Here is a 17,698-nt window from a genome sequence, read left to right as displayed (position 1 = left end):
GGAGTTTAGCTAGGCCTAGTTAATCAAAAATTTCCAGGTGCTACATTTGGTTTATGGCACGGCAAACTGATGGTATTCCTAAATTGTTAGCATTGCAAAGTTGCATTTTTCCTGTTGCTCAATATCATAGTGTTGCCAAACATTTTGTCTCCGGACTGATCGGATTATTTCTTATTAGTCGGGGACGTTATTACATCCCGCACTAATTCTACCTCAAGTTTAATACTCTCACGATTTAGCCTATATCTCTTCATCAATTCGCAGTCCTCCATTGTCTCCAAAACATTTCGTCTCGCTGCAGCCATTTTCTGATTATTACTGAGTTAGGAGTCCTCTCGAGGACTTTTAAGCTCTCCTAGAATTAGATGCTACTTTTAGGCCTAAAATCCTTCGTGAATTTCTCTTGGTGGAAAAAAATCAGGAGTCCTAAATTTCTCCTAAATTCGCCAGTTAGGAGCTACTTTTAGCCCTAAGATCCTTTGTGAATACGGCCACTGGTGTGCAAATAAAAAATTTAATGTTTCTAAAACAGCCTTTTTTTCCCTACCATCTCATGTGAAGATTGAATTAGTCTATTTTTGTGTTGTTTCACATATATCACATTATGCAAAGTCTGTTACATGGTCAACGATACTATGGGTTGTGCTCTCAATCTACCCCACGTTTAGAATTCTTTGGACTGTAAGATTTATATAATTTCTTGTACATCTGCCTATTGATTTAATACTTACATAAAAATCGATTTATTTGGCTTATGCAGCAACAGCGCATTTGCTTTTCGCGTACACCCCTTCTCCCGTCTACACTATCTTTCCGTCGCACTAAAAAGTCTTCACGGTCAGGTTACTATTTATTGGTCTTACTATCCGTCTGTCAAGCGCTCTGCGTTAGGATTGGGCTTTTCCCGGAACTATGTTTTCTTGGTTGTACCTGTCTTTGTGTGAGAGGCTGACAGCCCTTCCTGCTCCACGCGATGCTCCCGCCCCCTCCATTCACTTCCAATGAAGGAAGGAGGAGCCGCTCGAGCCGCGTGTATCACTTCCCGTGTACAAAGCGTCGCTGCTATGTGTCTCTGGGATTATTTAGCTGTTCTTGAGATTTGGGCGAAATAAGTTTCGAAAATTCGGAATTACAGGCACTGCTTTTCGGGGTGCAGGGAACGTCGGAAAGGTGGTGCAAGAGGTTTCGGAAGTAGAGCGTGGCAGAGAAAAGAAGACACACAGAGAGAGAGAGGGGGTGGGGGGAGGGGGGTAGGGTCGTTTCTGTGTGATATCGGATAGCTCGAATCGCTTGCTTGCCCCAACGGGACTGACGTAAAATATGGCGGAGCATCACCTGGTTTCCGACAACAAACACAAATCCTCTCTGAACTCCGCAGCGTCATTCTCGGGGAACGGGCGCAGCAGCACGGCGGTCGCGGAGAGAGACAGCATCGCCAATGTGGGAGGAGGAGGTCTGTCCGGCGGCCTGTCGCAGCCAGCCGGTTGGCAGTCTCTGCTCTCTTTCACCATCCTGTTCCTGGCCTGGCTGGCCGGTTTCAGCTCCAGACTATTCGCTGTCATTCGCTTTGAAAGCATCATACACGAGTTTGACCCCTGGTAAGTTTGACCCCCCTGCTATAGTATCGGGACCTTTCCTTGAAAGCATGTGGGGTAAATGTTGTGGGGTATTTTTGTTCTATCATGCACGAAAATTCGGAAAAATGACCTGCTTCCTGGTTTGGTGCCAGGATCTTAGATTGGCTGTCATTATGGATACAATTTAGCAAAGCCTTTTTTTCAAATCTAATCTGATTAATGATTATATGGGTAGTAGTTGGCTGAGCAGACAATCATCCTAGACAGATCACCAAATGAAAAATATTGTTGAAAATGTGTCTTTCCTGAAGGTTGATATGTGGTCATTCTGAATTGTTCTGTCTAGTTATTTGTTGCTAGTTACTCTGGTGAATATGTTGTTCCAAAAAAAGTACAACATTTAAGCAGCTCGTGAAGGGGAAGGAAGAGCGGAGTAAACGGGGACAATAGTGACAGCTTCACCTGACACGTGTTTTACCCGAAAAGAAGCAGTGAAGACTTGAGTCCCGAGACAGACTCGTTTGTTTACATGTGATTACTAGCAGTGATTACAGCATACAATGTAAGTCAGCGATGTGACACAAATCTGTTTCAAGGGAAGCGTATCATGTCTCTCAACTGCTTTACAGCAAGTTGTATCTCATACCGCACAGTCCTGATGTGGACTTTGGAATGACACTTGCACAGTATTATGGTGAGTTCACTAATCCATTCCTATAGCTTTTGAAAAGAAATGTCTTTTTGTTCAGCTTGATCCTTTGAAGTTTCCAGATCTAATTGGCTCTGGAATTAATCTAACCAGTGTTTGGCTTGAATTGAATGGCAGGATCAAGGTACATGCTGTTTCCTGGCTTATCTGCAGTTACAACAATGTATTGTCACATTAAATATCACCTGAAGCTTTAAAAAAACAAATGCGTATTAGCACGTTTCTAGTATTTTTAATGCAAAATATTTTTATTTCAACAACCAAGCCACTATCACATAATAGTTCCTGGATATTCTTGCATGGTCAAGTTTTTCAGGCGATACGTCAGCCTGTAGCATACAAGTGGACCAAAGCAGAAGTTAAAGAAACACTAGCCCCTTTCACACTGCCAAATAACCCGCGTTTAATTCGCGAATTTAGCGTGTCCGCTGTTGTGTTCACACTGCCGACCCGGGCTGCCGCGTCAACTCGACTCGCCTTTCGACCCGCGTCGGACCCTAGTCTCTTTGCCGAGTTTGATGTGAACACAATCGACGCGGGTCGGACGTGGGCGTGACGTGAGGAGTTTAAAAGACAGAATGGACAACTGATTCAGAACAACAGCGACAGGTGAGGACAAGTTTTACTCTGTTTTAGCCTACATCAAGTTGGAGACATTTTTTAATATGGCCAACTGGTGAGACAAGGAGGTCCGCGAGCTCCTCAGCCCCCGAGCAGAGGACGTTATTTTCCGCCACATTTCGGGGACGGTGAAAGATGGACCTCTGCTGGAAGGGCTGGCGAGAAAGATGGGAGAGCGCGGTTTCCCACGCAGCAAGACGCACCATAAAGTAACATCTCCATGAACTGCATTGCAAAAATGAGTTCTCAAGGTGTCCCGCCATCGTTTGTTTGAAAAATTTGATGCAGACAGGTGTATTTCACCCTACCTCCGACGCATGGCTTGTGCCTACGTCATTGTACACGCCCAGCATTTTATGTGTTTCGTGTGACGCTCTGCCACTAGGCAACTCCCCCTGAACTCGGCTTCAGGCGACACGGGTCACCCTGACACGCCAAGGGTTCACATTGCTCGACGCGGGTCGAAGGTGCAATTTGGACCCGCTAAGATAGCGGCTCGCAGTGTGAAAGGGGCTACAGATTCAGCACTACTTCTCAGAGCTCAGCCCTTTGTTTTTGTTTTTGAAATGTGCTCTTGTTGATGGGACAGGTTGACCCTTTTCTGCTTCCTTAAACACTCAGGGATCTTGGATCAGTGGATGCAGTTAGTTTTTCCTGGCCAACGACACGGGCAAAAATGTTTGGATTTGTTTGTTACACCCTTTGGATTTGCAGGAAGACTGAAGCTAAAAATCTTGGCTGTTCTGATGCTCAAAGGGGAAAGAGACATTGTTTTTATGGATTTGTTCACTGGGTAACTGAAAGTATCAATTTCTTGCTTCTACAGTCACTCAGAAACACAGACTCACTTATACAAGCAACCATAGCTTGCATTTACCGTCCCCCACTTAGTTCACATATTATATATGCTAAGAGCTAATCTAGAGGTTCCAAGGGTTGGGAATAAAATGACTGAAAATGAGCATGCCACATCCCCATAAAGTTTCAAAGGTTCTGCTGCAAGATAAATTCCATGGAAATCTGGCCAAATGGTCAGATTTTGCACATCATGTTTGAATTTGCCTCCAGGACTTTTTACCAAGCTTATTTCATACATAGTCATTTCTGAATACGGGCTTAACAGATGAAGGGTCTGCTTAACCAGTATTGATGCATTTGTTTTTTTTTAAATGAATCCTATTTTTTTTATTTCAAACTCTTTACCGAGGTGTTATCTTGTCAGGAATTGTCCAGGAATTGTACTTAAGGGAGCTATTTCCTGGCTCAAGCCTGCATTGCCTCACTGAAAGCATTAAATGATTATTTTGAGAGCATTTTTTTTTTTCAATTCATTTTTATTTATATAGCGCCAAATACAACAAATGGCATCTCAAGGCACTTAGATATAAAGTCCAATTCAAGCCAATTGGAATTCAATTAATTGTAATCATAATTCATAAAATAATCCAATTTGTTCATATAGAGCCAATTCAAAAACAATTTCCGAGCTAAGGAAACCAACAGATTGCACTGAAACTTTTTTCTTTTTCGGTCCAATCTCCCGTCCTGAGCGTGCCTGAGGCGACTGTGGAGAGAAACGACTCCCTTTTAACAGGAAGAAACCTCTGGCAGAACCAGACTCAGGAAGGGTGGCCATCCGCCTCGACCAGCTGGGGTTTGAGAAGACAGAAAGAGAGGGGGGGAGGGGGGGTTGGCGGCACTGTAACACCATTCAAATATCTGTTGGAACAGGGAAACACAAGTTAATGACCACAATAATGTCACATATACATAAAGAGAGTAAAGTGAGGAAAGGTGTGACAGATGAGGCACCCTAGCAGTGTAGGCCTATAGCAGCTTAACTATGGGATGTTTCAGGATCACTTGAGCCATCCCTAACTATAAGCTTTATCAAAAAGGAAAGTTTTGGTTTTTTTTAGAATATTTTATTTTAAATTTTTAATAATGACATCACAAAAATCACAATAAGACACAATTCAAATAATAAGACATACTCAAAGTAAAATACACTCACAACAATATAACAACAACCAAACGACAAGAGGGGCTGGGAGGGGGTGGGTAAGATGAGGGAGGAGTATAATACATAAGGATAGAATAAAATATATATAAATTAGGGCTGGGACTTTAGCGCGTTAATTTCGATTAATTAACTACACACATATTAGCGCGTTAAAAAAAAAAACGCATTTTAATCGCACACTATAATTTTTTTTTTTTTTTTTTTTTTTTTTTACAGACGGATGGAAGCGTTGACAAGAGCGTGGTTGTGTGCAGATTATGCAACAAGGAATTCGCGTATCACCGCAGCGTATCAGCGCCGCCTCTGGGCGGTTGCTTGCGGTTGCTATGGCAACCCCAAGAATGTGCTCAGCAACCCCATAGCTACCCCAACTTTGGTGCTAGAGGCAGGTTTACTGCTCACAAAGAACAGAAGTGCAGTGCAACAACGACAACAATATTAAGAAGTAAAGAATCACGTAATTTGCTGCGTGGTAGCCTATCCCCGTTTTTCGTTCTTTAGCTGATAAATATACATATGGAAAGGTATAAAACACCAGCTTTACTGGTGAAACGGCTATCCACATTGTTCCTAGATCTACAGTAGCTGTGGTGATGTCATTCTACAGTCAGCCAATCACGTCTGTTCTAAATTACCCGGGGAAATCGGTGGTCTAAAATAATATTTCCATAAAGCAGATTTATGAGATAAATAGAAACCCTATTTAATTGTATTCTCAGTTTAATTCGTTACAGTTTTCCTCTCATTTTAGCACCCATTCACTCATAACATAGCTAAACTGCAATTCTAACTGGAATATGGCGATTTTGAGAATGTCCTTCTTCAAGTAACACAAATAAGGTAGGAAATCCCAGTTGTTTTTCATATGCTCGCCGAAACACTATTATCAAATAGTCTTCTTGTGACTTGGTGTGTTAGTCGACTCTAGGTGCGTGCAGTCTATCTAGAGCTACTTGCTAAGTAGCCTAGTGTCAGTGCAGTTAGCACCATCTTTTGAAAATAACGGACACACTTTTTACTTTATGTTAGGTTGCCAGCGTGCTTCCTCTGCCATAATGTGATGCGAGTAGATTGGCTTGAGTAGGCTATGTGTCCGCTGTGGCAGCAGCCAGAGTGGTGTGAGCAACAAGTTTGAACGTAATGTTGTGCCTGTGTGATTTAGCACTGTACGAGGCTACTGTTGGAAGCCCGCCGGGTAGAACTATCTCTTGAAAGTTGTCGCCTACAACTGTTGTGCGTCAGATGAGATGAAATAGAAAGTCCGCACTGTAGCTCATTCACTCCCAGCTCTTTTTTTTTCCAAGATGAAGTTGATCAAAACTTATTTGAGGAACACAGTGGGCAAAGTAGCCTTTGTGGATTGGCTATTTTATCCTTAGTGAACGGGCTATGAATGAATGAGATGGACAGGTATGCCTGTGTGTGCGTGTGTGGTTGCGTTCTATGCAGCTGTTCCATCACAACGCACATTGCGACATCTGTCTGCTTGTGAGCAGTAAGCTCCGCTGATAACTTAAAGACATGGTTGGTAATCCTGTTCAGAAACACATTTTGTAATACTGGGTGAAATGGTCCGTCTATCCTGAGAGAAATCTATACAAGATGTATTTAGAAAAAGGGACGAAAATAATCAGACCTCTGTGGCAGCTGCAGGACTGAGAAAAAGCTGACCAATCCAATTGGAGCGCCTATAAAAAACCAATCAGATGCCTCGCTTTCTGCCTACGCCCCCCTCTGTCGGCTCCCTGCTCCGTGCGCGCACGCGGTTCTACCGGCTTTGGATGAAGCACTGACGGAATGGGGAGGGGGGGGGGGGGGTGGAGCTTAGAGGAGGGGCCACTTTCGAATCTTGCTAGCTCTCTTGCTAGCTCTCTAGGATTACCTACCATAGCTTTAAAGTAGGGGTGCGCGATCTGACGATATAAAATCGTGACTGGCGAGGAAGAGTGGAGAATCGCAGGCGATCTACCAAATTAGAGAAACCGTATAGATCGCCTTTGCCAATCAGCGCAATGATTTTTTTTATTTTTATTTTTTTTTAATGCTGGTTCCCGCCGATGCGGCAGACGTAGGGCGTCCTTAACCGACCAATCATAGCGAACTGTGCGTCGTGACACTTTCTTACACGCCTGCATGTTGTGTTTGTAAAAACTTAGAAAACGCATGGACAACCATGGCTGAAAGCCAAGCCGACGAGCTGGAGAAGAAGAAGAAATCCACCTCTGTAATTTGGAATTTGTTCGGGTTTTCTTCTACCCTAACCCACTGCTGCTGGTCCACATCAGGAATTGGAACAGCAGCAGCGGCACCCATCCACAGCACATCCATAGCGGCGCACGGGAGAAACTCACGGCCAGCAGCAGCACTCTCGGGTCGGATGAGGAAACCGCTAGCTCGTAAGCTAACTACGGTGCAAGAGAAAAGGGATGCACCGTGACAAACATTACACAGTTGAAAAGTATTCCTTTAGGGCGCTCTGGTGATGGCAGTGCGTGACTGTGGCTGCAGTAAATGAACATGCAGCGTTGCTCATCTGTTCCTAAATGGCATCATGAGGTGGAGTCAAGTCGTCATCAGTGGTTCGTTTTTGTATTTCCGGTTGCTTCACTCTCACTGTGTCAGATGTCATTAATTACATCATTATTTTTCATCTTGAATTGGGTTACAGTTGAATTACAATGTGTTGATTGCCAAATTCTTTCTTTTACTCCTTAGCTCTTCTGTGGTTCAGCATGTCGACTTAACTCTACTGTAATTGGTCTTTTTTTTTTTTTGGATGGAAGATCGTGATAAAAAATCGAAATCGTGATTTTATGCAAAAAAATCGTGATACAACATTTTTTCCATATCGCCCACCCCTAACTTAAAGTTTACAGTATGCAAGGCTACATTACACTATGCAAGGCTGCATGCAGACGGTGGAGTAATGGGTCAGTAACGTTGTTGCGTTGATGCGCCGGGGGGGGGGGGGGGGGGGTGTTGACTAGCAACCCCTCACATTCATGCAGCAACTGCATAGCAACCCCAACGAAAAGTCGCTGGCGCCGCCGCTGATCAAGCCTCAAATATCACCTCAACGCTAAACATGTAGCAGCTAGCGTGGAAGCTAACGGGGGCCCAACGCAGCTTAACATCCAAGATTCTATATACTGTGTTTTCATGCATGCTACATTCAGATTTCAAATTCAATTCAATTCATTTTTATTTATATAGCGCCAAATGCAACAAATGTCATCTCAAGGCACTTAGATAGTAAGTCCAATTCAAGCCAATTGGAATTCAGTTAATTAATAATAATCATAATTCATAAAATAATCCAATTCGTTCATATAGAGCCAATTCAAAAACAATTTCCTAGCTAAGAAAACCAACAGATTGCACTGAAAACTTTTTGTTTTTCGGTCCAATCTCCCGGCCTGAGCGTGCCTGAGGCGACTGTGGAGAGAAACGACTCCCTTTTAACAGGAAGAAACCTCTGGCAGAACCAGACTCAGGAAGGGTGGCCATCCGCCTCGACCAGCTGGGGTTTGAGAAGACAGAAAGGGGGGGAGGGCCGCAGCGGCGGCGGCACTGTAACACCCAGGGCTCGAAATTAACTTTTTTTGTTTGTGTCCCCCAGTGGTCCCAAATTCTGTGTTGTATTGTCCCGAATGCAAGCAATAGTGTCCCCATTTTTCTCTTGTCTGAAATTGAGCGGAGTGGTTAAGAATCATCTGAATATTGTATTAGGCCTATATTTGTAACTGCAATGTTACAATAAAAGTTACAAAACGCAAATGACATGTCCTGTCATATACAATATCTTCTTCAAAATAAGACTTATTCCATTTCCAGTTTTTTTAACTTTGGCGACCGCACTGAAGAGACACCTGTTTATTTAAAGGAGCCAAACAGCTCATTTAGAAAATGTTTCATCTCACAGCATCTGCACTACACTATAGTTGAAAACAACACCCCTTTCATGTTCATTTCATCTACTTGTACCTTCAATATTTGATGCTACTAAAGCTAGCCGCAGGCAAAACGGTTTTGCCGTTTTGCCTGCTCTCGTCCCGTTAACGGAAAAGAGCTACTGTAAAGCAGATATCAGAAATGCACTGCTGATAAAGAGTTGTGTTGCATGAATTGTGACAACGACAAACCCAAGCGACAACCACACAGTAGTGCAGACTCAGTACTACTGAGTTTTCCCATTAAAAGAACTTCACTCAAATGCTTAGCCAACTTTACACCACATATGCCATACAATACGTGCCTTAACACAGTACTTAACAGAACAAACAGATAGGTGGGAAGTCTTTAAAAGGAGCTTCAGAGCGGCGTTCTGAGAGGTTATTCAATTTCAGCTTTCAGAATTCGGCGCTACTAAAGCTAGCCGCAGTGAGTAACGCACTTCCGGTTTTGCCGTTTTGACAGCTCGTCACGGCCCGTTTTAACCACCTTAACATTTTCAGTCTTCAGCTCTTGTCACGCGTGTGAGAATGATTTGATTCTGTAAACTGTGTCTTGCACGTAGTAGACCTAGTACTAGCGTTAGTTCTAACTCTAGCAAGTGAGGGCAGACTTGGGCCAAAGATTCTAGAACATTCTAGAATGCGCTGCTCTGTACTGATGCACCGACATGCATGAACATCAATGTATTTTTCGCTGTTAGCTTTTTAAACAATTAAAATGGACAGAGGGGGCTTATAATAAGTAACTAATAATAATAACTTTTTTTTTAAAGTTTTTTTCTCATTGTCCCGCGATTGTCCCAGATATGATAATGTTGTGTCCCTGTGTAATTTTTTATGGTCCCCGGGACGTCGGGACACCGTTAATTTCGAGCGCTGGTAACACCATTCAAAGGATATCTGTTGGAACAGGGAAACACGAGTTAATGACCACAATAATATCACATATACATAAAGAGAGTAAAGTGAGGAAAGGTGTGACAGATGAGGCCCCCCAGCAGTCTAGGCCTATAGCAGCTTAACTATGGGATGTTTCAGGATTACCTGAGCCATCCCTATTCAAGGTAAACACAAGAAACTTGTGCTAACGAAAAAATAAATAATAAAATAAAGGACCAGACTCAGTGAGTAATTCCCTATACTCCCTATATAGATCTGCTCCTCACACCACAACAACCATCTTTTTACAGCCACAAGCTACCTCAGCCTCTCACCAACTGCACACCAGTCACAGCGGGGTGGGGATGCAAACCCTGGTTCGGGTAGGGGGAGAAATAAAAGAGGTAAGATAAGCGGGAATGGGATTCAAACCCTGGTTCGGGTAGGGGGTAATGAAAGTATAGAGGGTGCCAGAGGTGGAGGCAGAACAAGACACACTAGCAGATACACTATCAGATTCAACAGACCTAACTATAAGTTTTATAAAAAAGGAAAGTTTTAAGCCTGGTCTTAAAAGTGGAAAGGGTGTCTGCTTCCCGGACATTTACTGGCAGCTTATTCCACAATAGAGGGGCCTGATAACTGAAGGCTCTGCCTCCCATTCTACTTTTAGAAACTCTGGGAACCTCAAGTAAACCTGCAGTTTGGGAACGAAGTGCTCTGTTAGGAAAATATCTTACAATGAGATCTTTAAGATATGATGGAGCTCGGTCATTAAGAGCTTTATATGTAAGGAGAAGAATCTTAAATTCTATTCTGAATTTAACAGGGAGCCAATGAAGAGAAGCTAAAACTGGAGAAATATGATCTCTCTTGTTAGTTCTCATCAAAACTCTGGCTGCAGCATTTTGGATCAACTGAAGGCTTTTCAGAGAATATGTGGGACAGCCCAATAATAAAGAATTACAGTAGTCCAATCTTGAAGTAACAAATGCATGAATTAGTTTTTCTGCATCACTCTGAGACAAGATGTTCCTGATTTTAACAATATTACGAAGGTGAAAGAAGGCAGTCCTAGAAACCTGTTTTATATGCGAGTCAAATGATAAGTTCTGGTCAAAAATAACTCCAAGGTTCCTCACTGTAGAACTAGAAGCCAAGGAAATACCATCTAGAGTAACTATATAGCTAGACAATTTCTCCCTGAAACGCTCAGGTCCAAAGATAACGACTTCAGTTTTGTCTGAATTTAGAAGCAGACAGTTCTGAGTCATCCAGGTCTTTATGTCTTTAAGACATGCTTGTAATCTGACCAACCTATTAGGTTCATCTGGTTTTATAGATAAGTACAACTGGGTATCATCAGCATAGCAATGGAAATTTATGTCATGCTGTCTAATAATGTTACCTAATGGAAGCATGTATAAAGTGAAAAGAATCGGTCCAAGCACAGAACCCTGAGGAACTCCATGACTTACTCTGGTGTGTGAGGAAGATTCTTCATTTACAAGAACAAACTGAAATCTATCAGATAAATATGACTTAAACCAGCCTAATCCAGTTCCTTTAATCCCAATAACATGTTCAAGTCTCTTTAATAAGATACTGTGATCGACCGTATCAAATGCAGCACTGAGATCCAACAGGACAAGCACAGACACAAGTCCGCTGTCAGAGGCTAAGAGGAGATCATTGGTAACTTTCAGCAGTGCAGTTTATGTGCTATGATGCACTTTGAATCCTGACTGAAACTCTTCAAACAGATTATTTCTGTGTAAATGATCACAAAGCTGAGCTGCAACTATTTTTTTCAAGAACTTTAGACTTAAAAGGGAGATTGGATATAGGTCTATAATGAGCTTTAGTGTGGTTGTAACGTAACGGCCAGCTTCGTGTCTGTTGATTTAAAGATGAGGCTTGAAAAGCATTGGGTGGATGAGAATCCTTCAGTATGTGTGCTTTTAGTGTATAAAAGCCCAACATGATATGACATGGAGTGAAATATATTCATACGCTGCTTCATTGTTATATCACTCTCCCTTTGCTGTTAGTCTGGCAGCATTATGTAAACTAGATATTTGGATAGATAGATAGATATTTGATGAACATCATGTGAGTTCGTGTGTGTGCATGACAACGTGTCCTCTGCAGGTTGTTGGCAGAAGAAGTGACTATGTTTGAGCTAACGTTAGAAATCTGATGCTTAACTGATGTTTTAGAAAAAAAAATAAGATGTCTTTTAACACATTGAATACCGGCAGTTTTTACAGAATTATGTCGTAGAATCCCAGCGTTCTAAACCATTTTTTTGACGTTTTTTGTACAGTCACAGCATATTATGTGATAGGGCCACTGAAACATGTTATGGCTCGTTTGAAAGCTGAGACTTTAAACTCTTTGTGGGTCAAAACTGCGTGTCTCTAGGTGCCGCCATTAGCGAGCTATCCTTAGCTAAACCAAGGCGAGTATCCACCAAAATCAACAACAAACTGAGATATCGGGGCTTTTGTGAAACGTGCGCTCTTTCAGCCTGTCGCACTTTAGATACTTACATATCCGGGTCAGAGGATTTGCGTCGTGTCGCATGTTGCAAAGCTAACCTGTTCATAAGACCGCCTCCTTAGACTTGTCGCGTGTCTTCTTCTCCTTCTTGTTGTTTGTTTATGTTACTTTACTGTCACCCTCTGGAAACCGACACGTGCGATTGGACAAAATGCGGAAATGCACAACAATCAATGCAGCGTTATCAAAATTGTTTTTGAGTTGACGCAAATCTATTGGCGTAATGATCAAAATGTCCAGATGATGACACCAGTTTTTGACTGCCATCTATGTCAGTTCTGTTCATCACATAATTACAAAAATCACACAGAATGTGCATTAGAATGTATAGATTCAGAATCCATAAAAAAAAATGTAAAAACGTATTTTTACCATGTGGGAGCCAACGCATGGGCAGTAAAAACGTAGTTTTACGTGACTTGGGAGTCGATGTGTTAATTGAAACGTGAATTTTTTTTTGAAACGGTAGTTTACCCAGCCAGGGCAAATTGCTGTATCAAAGGGGGAAACCCTGCTGTGTATGTCTGTGTGTATATTTGTGTGTTGGAGGTAGTGTGTCCTGTAGTAAATACAACAGACCATACTGTTTTGATGTACTACAGGCAAAAAGAAGTGTGTGAAGAAGATTTTTCTTTTTTGTTGTGTCTCATAAGGTCACACTGAGGAAAGCTCAAGGTTCTTTCAGGATAAGTGAAAGAGAGCATGATTAACTGTCATTTCAGATCACTGTTTGAAGACGGTTCCCTCATGGGCAAGCTGTGACCTCACTATAAGGTTGCCATCATTTTGTAGCCTCTTTGAAAAAAAACCCCATTGCAGATGAACGAACAGCTGTAACAGCCCCCTGCAGTCCTGTTCTCCGTCTATCCAACTCTCTTCCTGACATACCCTCTCTGATGTGTCCTTTTGATGTGGCTAGTTAGTGGATCCTTTTCCGCAGAAGGGCCAGATCAAACCATTATATCTGACAGCAGAAGGGGTCAGTACTAGCATTAGACAGTTGGACTCTAGATGTTTAGAGATGCTTTGAGTATTTTGGCGTGTTAAATATCCACAGAGTAGCATCAGAGTAAGGGAAAAACAGCTTAATTAGTGCTCATGTCTCTCTGATACAGCAACGCTTGCATGTTGGACAGGTGGACCTCCTTCAGAGGGTTTGGCATGGAAACCTTATCTGATCTGCCATTTTTTTTTTTTTTTTAAAGCTTAAAGCTCTGGCTTCGTGAATAACTTGTTTGTGGATATTTGATTCAGCCAATGATTGCTGATATACCTGTGGAGGTATGTGTGCTGCTTAATGCTTTGTCATTGTATATGTGTAACACAGCAATAGAACTGTTTATGCTTGAGCCTGAATCACACCTGACTAGCTGCCATCTTCTTCTAAATGACATGTGTTACCGCTCTGCAAAATATACCACAGTCCTGTTGGAATAACATTGATGCACAGTAAGCACGAGGTGATCAGTAGTTTATCTGCAGATCCTCTTGTCTTTACAAAGCTTTACAGTCTCCTTCTGCAAGAACTGTGCCATCTGAGAATCCCCACGGTCCTGCACTGATTGATGGTAGATAGGTGCATGGCTAGCTGAAATGATGCCAGCATACCAGGTGCCTGTAGTTGGGATGTTACTCCCAACAAAACACTCTAGAGAATGCAGGCAAGAAACAGCTGAGTGCAATAAAGGAATACAAAAGCATGTATTTGGAATTATTCCACATACATACATACATATATATATATATATATATATATGTGTGTGTGTGTTAGCAATAGGGCTGGGTAAAAAAAAATCGATTTCATTTTAAATTTTGCAAAATCGATTTGTAGGGCATGAGATCGATTTATTTTTTAAATTAAAAAAAAAAAAAAAAAAAAAAAAAGTTTTCATGAAGTTAACCCCAGTAGTCTCGTGCGTGATACAACAGTGGCGCGTTTACGTCCGCGGCTCGTTCGTGTGCTCGATCCACACTACGTTATGGTGCAACGTAAACATCTGACTGATGAGTGCGTATCCACTGTTGGCTCGCCTGGCGCAGCAATACCTTTGTGTCCCAGGGACCATTATTAAGTCACAGAGGGTGTTTTCAACTGCGGGTGATGTTAACACTGCAAAAAGGAGCTGCCTAACCCCAGATCAGGTCAAAGAGTTCCTTTTCCTGCACAAGAATCTCATAATTACCAAGTGAGAAAAAAGTCACAATAACAGGACTTGACTTTAGATCGTTTAAAGGCGGGGTAGGGGATCTTTTTCTGGAACATTTTTTTACATATTGCTTGAAATACTCTTCACACCCCCATTGCAACCAATTAATTAAAAGTTTTGACACAAATATGAAAAGTTTTAGTGGCCTCTAGAACGTACAATCTAGGAAAAACAGTATCCAATCATTGTGAACGGACCATTCACAATGATTGGATACTGATGCCGTCTATCAAACTGCAATCTGCTCCTCCCTCCCCCTCCTTCTCCCTGTGCGCGTACCCTGCTCCGTGAACGTCCAGAAGCTTGGCAGGAAGCTAAACTAGAGCCAGCTTGGCTAGCACCTAGCATTATTAAACGTATAGTTAGCATAAACTAAATACTAAATACGGCAACGATCGATGCTTGCTGTCAGAACAGCGCTCGTGCACCTTCGTGCTCGTGCGCGTTCATGTACTCTAGAGGCGTGCCTTCGGGGGAAAAGTGAAGAAAAGGGTTGGGACTTTTTACCTGTGTATTTTCAAAATGCAGCTTTGCTGGACTCAAAATCCAGGATCTCCTACCCTACCTTTAAGTTTACTTTTAGTTTTGTTGTTATTATTATTATTATCATTATCATTATCATTTTTGCACATTAAGAAACAATGCCTTAAAGGTCCCATGGCATGAAATTTTCACTTTTTAAGGTTGTTTAACATTAATATGAGTTCCTCTAGCCTGCCTGTGGTCCCCCAGTGGCTAAAAATGACGATAGACACTGGAAATTATTCTCCGCCTTTGGAAATGTGACCATGCAGATGGCCTGATCGGGAAAGCCGCCGCTTATGACGTGTGCCCGCTTATGACGTGGAGGTTGTTTCCACCCAGAGCCAATAAACTGCCTTTCCCCGCCCACAGCTCTTTGGCCAGCTCATTGCGCTGTATATGGATGTAAAAAATCTGTTTAGAGCTCCTGCATCAGAACCTCTAAAGAGCCAGTGGACAGATTTTGTTTTTTTCTGGGAAAGTGACGACAGAACCGAAGAGATTTGTGTGTGCGCCAAATATTTCACAGGCAAATGTTTCCAGAACTTGGGCTAATACCGAGCCCAAGGGAGAGCCCAGACACCCTGCGGAGGAAACTCATTTCAGCCGCTTGTATTCGCGATCTCATTCTCTCGGTCACTACCCACAGCTCGTGACCATAGGTGAGGGTAGGAATATAGATTGACCGGTAAATCGAGAGTTTAGCCTTCTGGCTCAGCTCCTTTCTCACCACGACGGGCCAGTGCAGAGCCGAGCCCGCATCACTGCAGACACCGCACCGATCCGCCTGTCAATCTCCTGCTCCATTCGCCCCCTTACTTGGGGAAGGATCTCATTCCCGAGTAAGTAATTTAACGCTCTATTATTGTGTTGCTTTCCTGTATGTACAGTATAGTTACATAGCTTGTTACCACAGGAAAGGGTTTGTATCGTTAGCAGCTAACGTTAGCTAAAGGTTAGCTATGCAGCTAATAGCATCTGCAAGCTCTTATCTCTGCCAACTGGGCTGTTGGAGGTGTTTGCATGCCCATGAGATGGTTAGCTCGCTCATTTTAGACCAAAACCCCCTACTTCAAGCTTCCTGAAGAAGAATGAATCTGCAAATTCAGTGCATTTCATCAGGATAATGATTCATTCATGGTTCCAGAGTCAAAACGGTCAGTCTGTCTGTGTCATTAGCTCTGCAGCTAATAGCTCAGTCACTGTTGCTAATGTAGAGGTAAATAGCATGAGGTATGCAAGTGGACACCTCATTTACTGTAACGCGAGTGTTGTGTACTTATTTGTTGTTTTGATAGCCGTCCTGCTGTTGGTGTTATGGCGCGCACGATATCTGCCTTTCCCCTGATTGAAATGACTCGCGCTACGTGCATCTTTGCAAACCAGAGCAATCAGCTGAGAATGTCAAAATCCTCACTCCTGCTTTCCCCTTCATGCACGCCTTTTTTGCTGTCTTGTGTAGCACTTGCTTGATGTTTGACTGTGTTAAGAGAGTTGTTCAGTAACTAGTTCGTCATATTGTCAAAGTAAGCTCATATCAACAGGTTTCGCTAGTTTTACGGCATAGGGCTGCCGTGCCATCTACGTGCCATAGCGATTCACAAAACATTTGCGCAAGGTACCACGGGCGTAAGTAAGGCCACACCTAGGGGTGCGCGATCTGATGATATAAAATCGTGACTGGCGAGGAAGAGTGGAGAATCGCAGGCGATCTACCAAATTAGAGAAACCGTATAGATCGCCTTTGGCAATCAGCGCAATGATTTATTTATTTATTTTTTTTAATGCTGGTTCCCGCCGATGCGGCAGACGTAGTGCGTCCTTAACCTAACCGACCAATCATTGCGAACTGTGCGTCGTGACACTTTCTTACACGCCTCCATGTTGTGTTTGTAAAAACTTAGAAAACGCATGGACAGCCATGGCTGAAAGCCAAGCCGACGAGCTGGTGAAGAAGAGGAAATCCACCTCTGTAATTTGGAATTGGTTCGGGTTTTCTTCTACCCTAACCCACTGCTGCTGGTCCACATCAGGAATGGGAACAGCAGCAGCGGCACCATCCACAGCACATCCATAGCGGCGCACGGGAGAAACTCACGGCCAGCAGCAGCACTCTCGGGTCGGATGAGGAAACCGCTAGCTCGTAAGCTAACTACGGTGCAAGAGAAAAGGGATGCACTGCGACCGTGACAAACATTACACAGTCGGAAAGTATTCCTTTAGGGCGCTCTGGTGATGGCAGTGCGTGACTGTGGCTGCAGTAAATGAACATGCAGCGTTGCTCATCTGTTGCTAAATGGCATCATGAGGTGGAGTCAAGTCGTCATCAGTGGTTCGTTTTTCTATTTCCGGTTGCTTCACTCTCACTGTGTCAGATGTCATCAATTAGATCATTATTTTTCATCTTGAATTGGGTTACAGTTGAATTACAATGTGTTGATTGCCAAATTCTTTCTTTTACTCCTTAGCTCTTCTGTGGTTCAGCATGTCGACTTAACTCTACTGTAATTGGTCTTTTTTTTTTTGGATGGAAGGTCGTGATAAAAAATCGAAATCGTGATTTTTATGCAAAAAAATCGTGATACATTTTTTCCATATCGCCCACCCCTAGCCACACCCCCACAAAACAGCTCATTCTGAGGATC

General features: G+C 42.8%; 1 protein-coding gene across 1 annotated transcript in view; it reads left to right on the top strand.

Moving 5' to 3' along the window:
- Nucleotides 1–1,001: 1,001 nt before the first annotated feature.
- Nucleotides 1,002–17,698, top strand: part of LOC142379627 (dolichyl-diphosphooligosaccharide--protein glycosyltransferase subunit STT3B-like) — a 144,322-nt gene continuing 127,625 nt past the window's right edge. The window contains exon 1 of the mRNA XM_075464689.1: nt 1,002–1,598. Within this exon, the coding sequence (XP_075320804.1) occupies nt 1,321–1,598 (278 nt within the window). The 5' untranslated portion in view covers nt 1,002–1,320. The remainder of the gene's footprint in view (nt 1,599–17,698) is intronic.

This window comes from Odontesthes bonariensis, chromosome 5 (assembly GCF_027942865.1).
Source record: "Odontesthes bonariensis isolate fOdoBon6 chromosome 5, fOdoBon6.hap1, whole genome shotgun sequence".
NCBI lineage: Eukaryota > Metazoa > Chordata > Actinopteri > Atheriniformes > Atherinopsidae > Odontesthes > Odontesthes bonariensis.
Note: the sequence above shows the minus strand (reverse complement) of the source record. Positions and strands in the feature narration are given on the sequence as shown.